Source organism: Penaeus vannamei, chromosome 23, assembly GCF_042767895.1.
Source record: "Penaeus vannamei isolate JL-2024 chromosome 23, ASM4276789v1, whole genome shotgun sequence".
NCBI lineage: Eukaryota > Metazoa > Arthropoda > Malacostraca > Decapoda > Penaeidae > Penaeus > Penaeus vannamei.
Genome location: NC_091571.1, coordinates 4,458,512 through 4,468,104, shown reverse-complemented (window position 1 = coordinate 4,468,104; position 9,593 = coordinate 4,458,512). Strand labels below are relative to the sequence as shown.

The following is a 9,593-nucleotide window of genomic DNA, read 5'->3' as shown; positions in this document are numbered from 1 at the left end:
ACATTTTATCGGAGGAGGAAAGCCTGCGTGACATTTTATCGGAGGAGGAAAGCCTGCATGACATTTTTTCGGGGGAGGAAAGCCTGTATGACATTTTATCGGAGGAGGAAAGCCTGCATGACATTTTATCGGAGGAGGAAAGCCTGCATGACATTGTATCGGAGGAGGAAAGCCTGTATGACATTTTATCGGAGGAGGAAAGCCTGCATGACATTTTATCGGAGGAGGAAAGCCTGCATGACATTTTATCGGAGGAGGAAAGCCTGCATGACATTTTATCGGAGGAGGAAAGCCTGTATGACATTTTATCGGAGGAGGAAAGCCTGCATGACATTTTATCGGAGGAGGAAAGCCTGCATGACATTTTATCGGAGGAGGAAAGCCTGCATGACATTTTATCGGAGGAGGAAAGCCTGCGTGACATTTTATCGGGGGAGGAAAGCCTGCATGACATTTTATCGGAGGATGGATGACTGCATGACACCAAGACGAGGGAAGATTGCATGACACTTCATCAGAAAAAGTCTAGAATCTACGGAGCTTGTAGAATGACTGTATGTCACTCAGCTAAAAGAAGGAAGATTGCATGATAATTGAAGAACACAGTCTGCATGACCTGGAATGCATAAAGAAAGATTACATGACATTTGATCGAAGGAGAGAAGTGCATGACACTCCACCCAAAAGAAATGTGAAAAAAAAATCACGCGTTTTTAATCTAAAAAAAAAAAATGCAATCTTTCGAACTTATAAAAAAAATGTAATCTTTCGAACTTTGAGCTTTCCTGACTGCCTCCGACCATCTGCATGACGTTCTTGGAGAGCAATCAATAGCCGTCTTCCTCACGTCGCAGGAAGCTCTCGTGCATGTCATTACCGCTGTGCGAGTGGTATTTATCGTGGGATTACTCGCCGGCCGAAGAGCATCAGGACGGGGGCAAATAAAGGACGCCGGGAAGGAACTGTCTTGGGATGGGAGGAGGATGCAGGTGTGGGGAAGGAGAGGAGGACAATTTCTCTGTCTTTTTCTTTCTTTCTTTTTCTTTTTCTTTCTTTTTCTTTCTTTCTTTCTCGATCTCGTTCTCGTTCTCGTTCTCTCTCTTTTTCTTTTTCTTTTTCTTTTTCTTTCTCGATCTCGTTCTCGTTGTTTCTCTTTCTTTTTCTTTCTTTTTCTCTCTTCTTTCCCTATCTCTCTCTCTCTCTCTCTCTCCCTCTCTCTCTCTCTCTCTCTCTCTCTCTCTCTCTCTCTCTCTCTCTCTCTCTCTCTCTCTCTCTCTCCACACACACACACACACACACATATTTCTTACATATATATGCAAATGGACACACACACACACACACACACACATATTTCTTACATATATATGCAACATGGACACACACACACACACACACACACACATATTTCTTACATATATATGCAAATGGACACACACACACACACACACACACACACATATTTCTTACATATATATGCAAATGGACACACACACACACACACACACACATATTTCTTACATATATATGCAAATGGACACACACACACACACACACACACACATATTTCTTACATATATATGCAAATGGACACACACACACACACACACACACACACATATTTCTTACATATATATGCAAATGGACACACACACACACACACACACACACATATTTCTTACATATATATGCAAATGGACACACACACACACACACACACACACATATTTCTTACATATATATGCAAATGGACACACACACACACACACACACACACATATTTCTTACATATATATGCAAATGGACACACACACACACACACACACACACACACACAAGGCAGTTTCAGTTCCTCATACGACTTCAGAAACATTTTCCAAGAATAAACGTTTTATACATATATCATGATGGTAGCTATGAATAAAAATATTATGAATTTTATTACTATGAGTTTAATATGTATAGAATAGGAACAAAAAGAGTGATTAGAAGGATTTTTTATTAAATATAGAAAGATACATTATACATTACAAGCAGTATGCGTTTGTCTCCCTTTTTCTCCTTTAAGAAATAGTTTAACTTTTAAAATTTATTTCTGTAAAGATGAAAAAGAAAACAGATGAATAAATGAATATGTAAACAAATAAATAAATGTAAACAGATAGAAAGATAAAAATAGATGAATGTAAACAGATAGACAGATAAAAGATAGATAGATGTAAACAGATAAAAAGAAAAAATAGATAAATGTAAACAGATAAAAAGAAAATAAATGTGAACAGAAAGAGAAACAAATACACAAATAGATTTTTAAAAATTACACAAAAATAAATAATCCGAATTATTCGAAAATCCCCTTAATGAACCGAACCCCCATCATCCACAAACACGATCTGTTGAAAACGACTCCGGCTCCAAACATTAAGAAAATACCGTCATACCATTGGCATTTAACTCCTCCAACAATTAAAACTCCGAGTGTAGATGAAGCCACTAACACCGAGGTCGAAAATACGTCCATTGAGTACGAGTTGCAGAAACTACGTGCAACAGAACAGCGTTGACGAGCTGCTGTCTGAAATGCGTTTGTGAAAGGAGCATTTCGTTAAGGAGTGTCGTTGTGTTTGTCTTCTCTTTTCTTTTCTACTACTATGATGAAAAGACGTTTTTTTAATTGTCTTTTCTGTTGTTTTATTTTTTTTGTTGATTATTATTGTCATTGGTATTATTACTGATGCTGTTATCATTATCGTCATCATCATCATCATCATCCTTATCACCTTTATGAAAATCTGTGTTTGTGTGTGTTCGCGTGTGTATGTGTATGTGCGCGTGCTTGTGAATGTGTATGTGCGTGTGTGTTTGTAACGCCAGAAAATGCTATGAGGGAAACAAAAGCTAATGAGGAGAATGATGCAAAATACCCCCCCCCCCTCCGCCCCACCTCCCTCCCCCCAAGCCAGCGTTCGCACCCAGCGCCGGATGCCGAACCCCGCACAGCCGCACAAGCAATTTTCCGAGTGCTTGCTCAGAAGCCATTCAATTAAAACGAATTAATTACTTTCACTTCCGTCTTAGATTCACACGGTAATCTACGAATGCAAGCGAGCGCACAATCATAACTTGAATGTCAACAGCCTACTTAACTTTATGGTCCATGAAGGTGAATTTATATTTCCACCCTTTGGGCAGATATGTAATCATCTGTCGCAGTGCATTTTTCAGTATTTAGCAATATTCTTTCGTAACAGGAAAGTCAACACTAGTTTTAGGCATCAATATATTCGTTTTTATCAACTGTTTTTTGGTCAGTCATTCTCAATATCATTTTTTTTTTCTTTGTAAACAATCTACAAGTTTAATGTGTTACATTTCAGCTTTACGACACAAAGTTTGGAAAAAACGGCAGTATTTAAACTATTGTTTCTTTCAGTGAATCATCTCACTGCTATTACTGTTAATTATATTTTCATCAAAAGTAATAACAATGTTAAAATCTATCATTGCAAAAAAACAAAGTAGTATGTCTCTCTCTCTCTCTCTCTCTCTCTCTCTCTCTCTCTCTCTCTCTCTCTCTCTATATATATATATATATATATATATATATATATATATATTTTGAACATTATGTTTGGTATCACCTTCATTCGAATCATCATTCAGTGTTTCACAAGTGCAGAGCTTATACAAATACCTCCCCCCCCCTTTCACATACGCTTTGTTCAGTGACTGCGCTATCATTGGTGCTTCACTCTTTCATACAAGGAAAACCTAAATATGTACCAGTGTTGTTTACCCTACGACAAGTAAAATTTCTAACTCCGAATGATAATTGAAAAATGGATAACTGGCATGTGGAAGCCGTAAGAAATGACTAACTGGCAATTCATAAGCATAGGAATAATCGTTTTCTAGTAATAACTGTTTTGATGCGGTTCAAAGGGAAAGATGATTGTAACAGGCGGCCGGGTAGTTAACAGCCACAACATGTGAATCAAGGAATCAACAGGAAATTAGAGGAACTACACATCATATTTGGATAGCTGCAGCAGAGTGTAGTCACTGCAAAACGAGCATTTATTGGCGTGGTGAAGCATGAAGAACACTGAAATATCGAGTGTTGCAAAATACTGCTGGTATTTTCATTTCTTTATGATAGAGTTCTGAAGTTGTAACTTGATTTGCTGCCTCGAGGTGTACCATTTTTGGCGCAGGATCAGTATCATGATTTTTGTACGTGCTTTTGCGTCATCTATGTGCGCAAGAGATATATATATAGACCTTTTGTTCTGATTGTATCTTGGTCTATAAAACATTCTACCGTGTTGAAACTATGGTAAAAAAAAAAACTAGATCCTCAATAAATCTAGTTTGTGCATTGTTTTTTTTTTTTTTCTACCATTGTATTTTGAGTTTATACGTCTGACGCAGCAACCAGAGAGAGAGAGAGAGAGAGGCTTATATTCCCTAATGGATCTAAAAGTTTTGTAAATTCCGAGTCTTGTCTGTGGTGTGCAGCATAAAAAAGAACTTGGTTTCGGAACTGTGCAGAATGGAAAGGGTGGGAGTTGAAACGTCTCTCTCTGGTATTCCGTTCTAAAAGTGAAATGAGTAGAAATAATGATAACGATAGTACTGGTTATTATTATGATGATTATGGTACTGAGTAAATAAAAGTAATATTTTAGATGTGTACGTGAGTCTGTAACGAAAGAAATGCCTTTGGCTATCGTACCCATGGGGGTGAGATACCATTCCAAAGGGTGCGAGAATGGTCCATCTTGAAGACAAGCAATTAATCTATTTATTACTCATAGTAAAAAAAAAATAAATAAATAAAAACAGGAAGAAATGAAGCATTACATTGAAAATTCATTTATATAAACGTTTTAAAGTTGGTACTTTGATTTTTACACGTAGATATTTCAGGCAACTGGTTATTTTATAGGGTTTATTTAAATAATCTGGCACATGCTTTCTTGTCCATATGTTTGATTTGAGTTAAAATATTATTAGAACATGAAAAAAAAACTCTTTTGATCAAATTTAGTAGAAATTCACCTCTTTTACCCTTAAATAAACTATAAATTTAAAGGGGGTGCGAGGACAGTCAAATTTTCTTAGGTGTGCGGGCGTAGAAAGGGTTTGGAACTACTGGTACAGATAATGAGAATGAGAAAGACCACGTCCTTCTCTCTTTACAATTAATCTTGTCCATAATACACCTTCCTACGACCCGTGCGACCTTGACCTCTCTCGACCCAAGTTCCCGTCCACCGGTATATGACACCACAGACGACGGAGCTGACGCCGATATGACCTGATCTCCATCGGGTAAATTTGACCTGCCTCCTGAGCAAAGGTTCATGGTCAGCCTCATGTGCCCAAGCCGGCCAATTCTACGGTACTGTGACAAGAACTAAAAAGGAAGAATTGATATGTGGATGTGTGTGTGTGTGTAACTTATAATTGTAGTGTGTGTGTAACATAATTATAGTGTATGTAACTTATAATTATAGTGTATGTGTGTAGGTAACTTATAATTATAGTGTGTGTGTAACTTATAATTATAGTGTATGTGTGTGTGTAACTTATAATTGTAGTGTGTGTAACTTATGATTGCAGTGTGTGTGTGTAACTTAAAATTGCAGTGTGTGTGTGTGTAACTTAAAATTGCAGTGTGTGTGTGTGTGTGTGTCGGTGTGTGTTTTGTAACTTACAATTGTAGTGTGTGCGTAACTTATAATTGTATTTCTAATCAATAATGTATAATAATTCTTATAATGATTATGAGGACGATATTATGATTATTACTCGTATTATTACAACCAAAACAATAATGGCCGTTGTAATCATCAATATCACAATGTCAATAATCGCTAAGGCCTTCGATAAAATGGGGAAAAAATAAGACTCATCTTTATATTGATAATAAAGATAGAACTTGAAAAAGAAAAAAAATAATGATACTACTACTAATAATAATAACACCTATTGGACACCAGCAAGAAATATCTGTTATATCTACATGTTACAAGTATATTCTCACTATTGTCTTTGACCGAGACTAATTCTACACTCAGAGCTTTATTACAGCTTAGCAAGTGTGATATCGTGTGAAGCTACGCGTATATATACCCAATTCTTGGCGATGACTTGCAGAAACAGGCCATTGTTAGATGGTCGGACAGCTTAGATTTTGTGTGTAATCAAAATTAATGTCTTGTCTGCTTGTTGGTTTGTCTGTCTTCGTTTGTCTGTTCCTTTCATTTTGTGTGTGTGTGTGTGTGTGTGTGTGTGTGTGTGTGTGTGTGTGTGTGTGTGTGTGTGTGTGTGTGTGTGTGTGTGTGTGTGTGTGTGTGTGTGTGCACATATGTTTCTAAACATGAATAAATATATATCTGAGTAGAACAACAAAGGGAAGAATAAGAAAATATACGAATATTCTTATTTGTTCGTTCTTGTTCTCCCCCTCCTTGTCTTGCTTGCAATTTGTTCGACATGAATCCCACACATACTTCTGCCAATTTGTATAATACAGTAAATGATTTTCTCGGAAATTTCACCCGCTGACTGACTGTGTGTGTGTGTGTGTGTGTGTGTGTGTGTGTGTGTTTGTGTGTTTGTGTGTGTGTGTGTGTGTGTGTGTGTGTGTGTGTGTGTGTGTGTGTGTGTGTGTGTGTGTGTGTGTGTGTGTGTGTGTGTGTGTGTGTGCAGAAACTGCCATTGAGGTCATAGAGAGATAAATAGGTGGAAGTTAGTATCACTGCTGTTAGTACTGACTGCTATTATTATTGTAGTTGTTAATGGCGAAAGATCAGTTATGAAATAATTGATGATGAGGATGACAAAAATTAAAACAATGATAGTGATAATACATCATTATCATCATTATCATTATCATTATTACTAGTAGTAGTAGTAGTATCATAACATCAGCATCGACAGCAGCAACAGTAACATCAACAGCAACAGCAATGTTTGTGATGAAAATGGTGATACTAAATGCAATAGCGATGTTAATGTAATGGCAATAAAATGATACTGATAATGACAACAAAAATACCGTAAATAATAATTGTAATTAGCAAATAAACTGACAAACAAAATAAAACAATCCTCCTCGTCTTCTCCTTCCAGATGATCCATTTCTTTGCACAACTGCGGCCTCACGAATAGAAGGGGAGGAAGGAGGGGGATAATTATAACCTCAGTAAATAAGACTAAGGTCGACAATGGAACGGCCAAATGTAAAATGAAAGGCAGGCATGGTCATGGTAGGTTGCTGGTACCAGGCACGGAATCATATTTAGATCTCGTGGTTTCGTTTTGAGTTGTGTGTAGGACAAGGAGACAGGAAAAGGGTGAACAGTATGTTTGAATTTTTTGGTAATTGCATGGTTGGATGTACTCTAAGACAAATGATTGTTGTGATGATAGGTAATGATTTTGTTGAAATGAGAGATGTATTTAGCATTCAATGACGGTGGGTTTAGTTCAGGGGAAATAAAACTTTTGTTACATATGTATTTAAATCGAAGGGGAAATAAAAAGTAAATATAAATAGGTATGTCACCATTCAGTCGTTATCAATTTGCTTCGAAATTATCACGAAGATGCATTATGATATCAAACACGGCATACAATTAACAAAACTCTATTTTATTCCTCTAAAGATGTATTAGAAAATCACTAGAAAAAAAAATACCGGTGCACATTATAACTTTGACCGAATGTTCCACCAACTACTTGTTCGGTAGTGATGGATAGTTCGCCTCTTTTTGATGGTTGTTAGCATGTGAGCGACGACTATTGGAGGAGTGGGAGGCACCTTCCCGGTCAGAAGACGATAATGTAACCCTGGCTGGAAAACCCAGTCAGTCACGGCAATCCGCTCTAGTATCAAGATCGTCTGGGACAAGAAAAACTGAAAGGTGATTAATTTTGATATTTGGGTCATAGTTTGTTTATTATTTGTATAGTTTGTTGGGGGATGTCTATAAAATTTGAGAGTAATGATACTTGAACTCTTGCAAACTAAATTGATATATTTTTCAGATGGCCAATATGATCGTGGCGTTGGTCCTTGCTCTGGGTCTGGTATGTTGATTTTTTTTCTTCATAATTGACTTTTATTGCATACAATAAGGTTTATGGTTAATGATCTCGATATTCTGAATCCCCAGGTGCTGGGTGCCTCTGCACAGTACGAAAGCCACGGCAGAATCCCAGAGCCGCGGGTTGCTCGCCCCGTGACGGAGACCGTGACGAGGACGGTAAGAAGGCGGGTTCCGGTTCCTGTAGAAGTCTGCGTCTAGTCCATATAACTGTAATAACGAACGTGTTTGGTCTCGCAGGACACGGTGACGCACACGTTCCGCGTGACGACGACGAGCGACATCTGGGTGACCGAGAGCACCTTCGTGGAGCTCCCCGTGACGGTGTACACGACGGAGCGCGACTTCGTGCCCGAGGTGGCCAGGACGGTGACCTCGGTGCTCAGGGTCACCACCACACCGGTAAGGAGAGCCTTGCAAGTAGCTTATATTCCGAATATTAGAAATATTTGCTGTTTATAATGCTATTAAATGCGAGCCTTGACCTGGTTCTTGGGTTCCAGGTTGCCATCAAGACCGCCGAGGAGTTCGTGAATCCCTCCCGCACCTTCGTCTCCGTCTTCACCAGCTTCGTGACCACCACCGAGACCGTTAAATTCTGGCAGAGCATCTACCACGTGTCCACTGATTACCAGGTAATTGGTTTATTTTTGTCATGCCTCCATGCATTACTTGTATTTAAGAACCTCAATCTGATGTATCACCACCCCATCTATAGCGAGGGGTCTACACCAATTCACCCGCTGAAAGATTTTTAATTCCAACTATGGTCACTCCAGATTACCACCCTACCGGTTTGGACTACCCAAGAACTTGTCCAGCACGTAATCACCACCACGACCCATTACGTTACCAACTTCGTTACGTCTACGCAAGGGTACTACGGCCATTAATAGCATAATAAACCATGGTGCATATCTTGAAATTTAACTACCCATGTAATCTCAAATCTTTGGAAAACTTCAGCAAATGAGGATATAACTGCCATGACTTGCTGCTGTATTTGCACGATTTTTTTTTCCAAGCCTGCCACCATATACATTGTCTATGTATCTCAGGTGATCCTCCGTAAATCCATGTCTTGTGTAGACGGGTAAATTCGACAAGCAGTGGATGGCAAAAGCTTCTATATTACGGTAGTTGAGCCGGTGCCATGGTTAAGAGAACTTACCTGCTTTATGATAGTGGCAGTACTTACACTAAACATCCCAGAGGCCAATGTCTGTCCAACACCAATGTTGCCAAGATTAGCTTCTATTCCCCCCCCCCCCCTCCACACACACACACACACACACCCATGAAGCTTGTATTGGCAGTGTACAGCCCAGTCAGACCGCATCAACCCTTTCCTCATTTATGTCAAATGTTGGTGTCTTGGCCGAACTCTGTAGCTCGCTCCCCTTTCAACACCTGACATGGTCATGACCTTTTCAAACTGCACAGATGGCCCATGAATTACTATTTTTAAGAGTAGCT

The 9,593-nt window shown here is 38.7% G+C and overlaps 1 protein-coding gene across 1 annotated transcript; it reads left to right on the top strand.

The window, feature by feature from the left end:
- The first annotated feature begins 7,812 nt into the window (after nucleotides 1-7,812).
- Nucleotides 7,813-9,034, top strand: LOC113823137 (mucin-2). The gene is made up of 6 exons (XM_027375755.2): nucleotides 7,813-7,934; nucleotides 8,059-8,100; nucleotides 8,187-8,276; nucleotides 8,358-8,519; nucleotides 8,621-8,752; nucleotides 8,897-9,034. The coding sequence occupies exons 2-6, from the start codon at nucleotides 8,059-8,061 to the stop codon at nucleotides 9,008-9,010; spliced, it is 540 nt and encodes a 179-aa protein (XP_027231556.1). The 5' UTR covers nucleotides 7,813-7,934; the 3' UTR covers nucleotides 9,011-9,034.
- The last annotated feature ends 559 nt before the right edge of the window (nucleotides 9,035-9,593 follow it).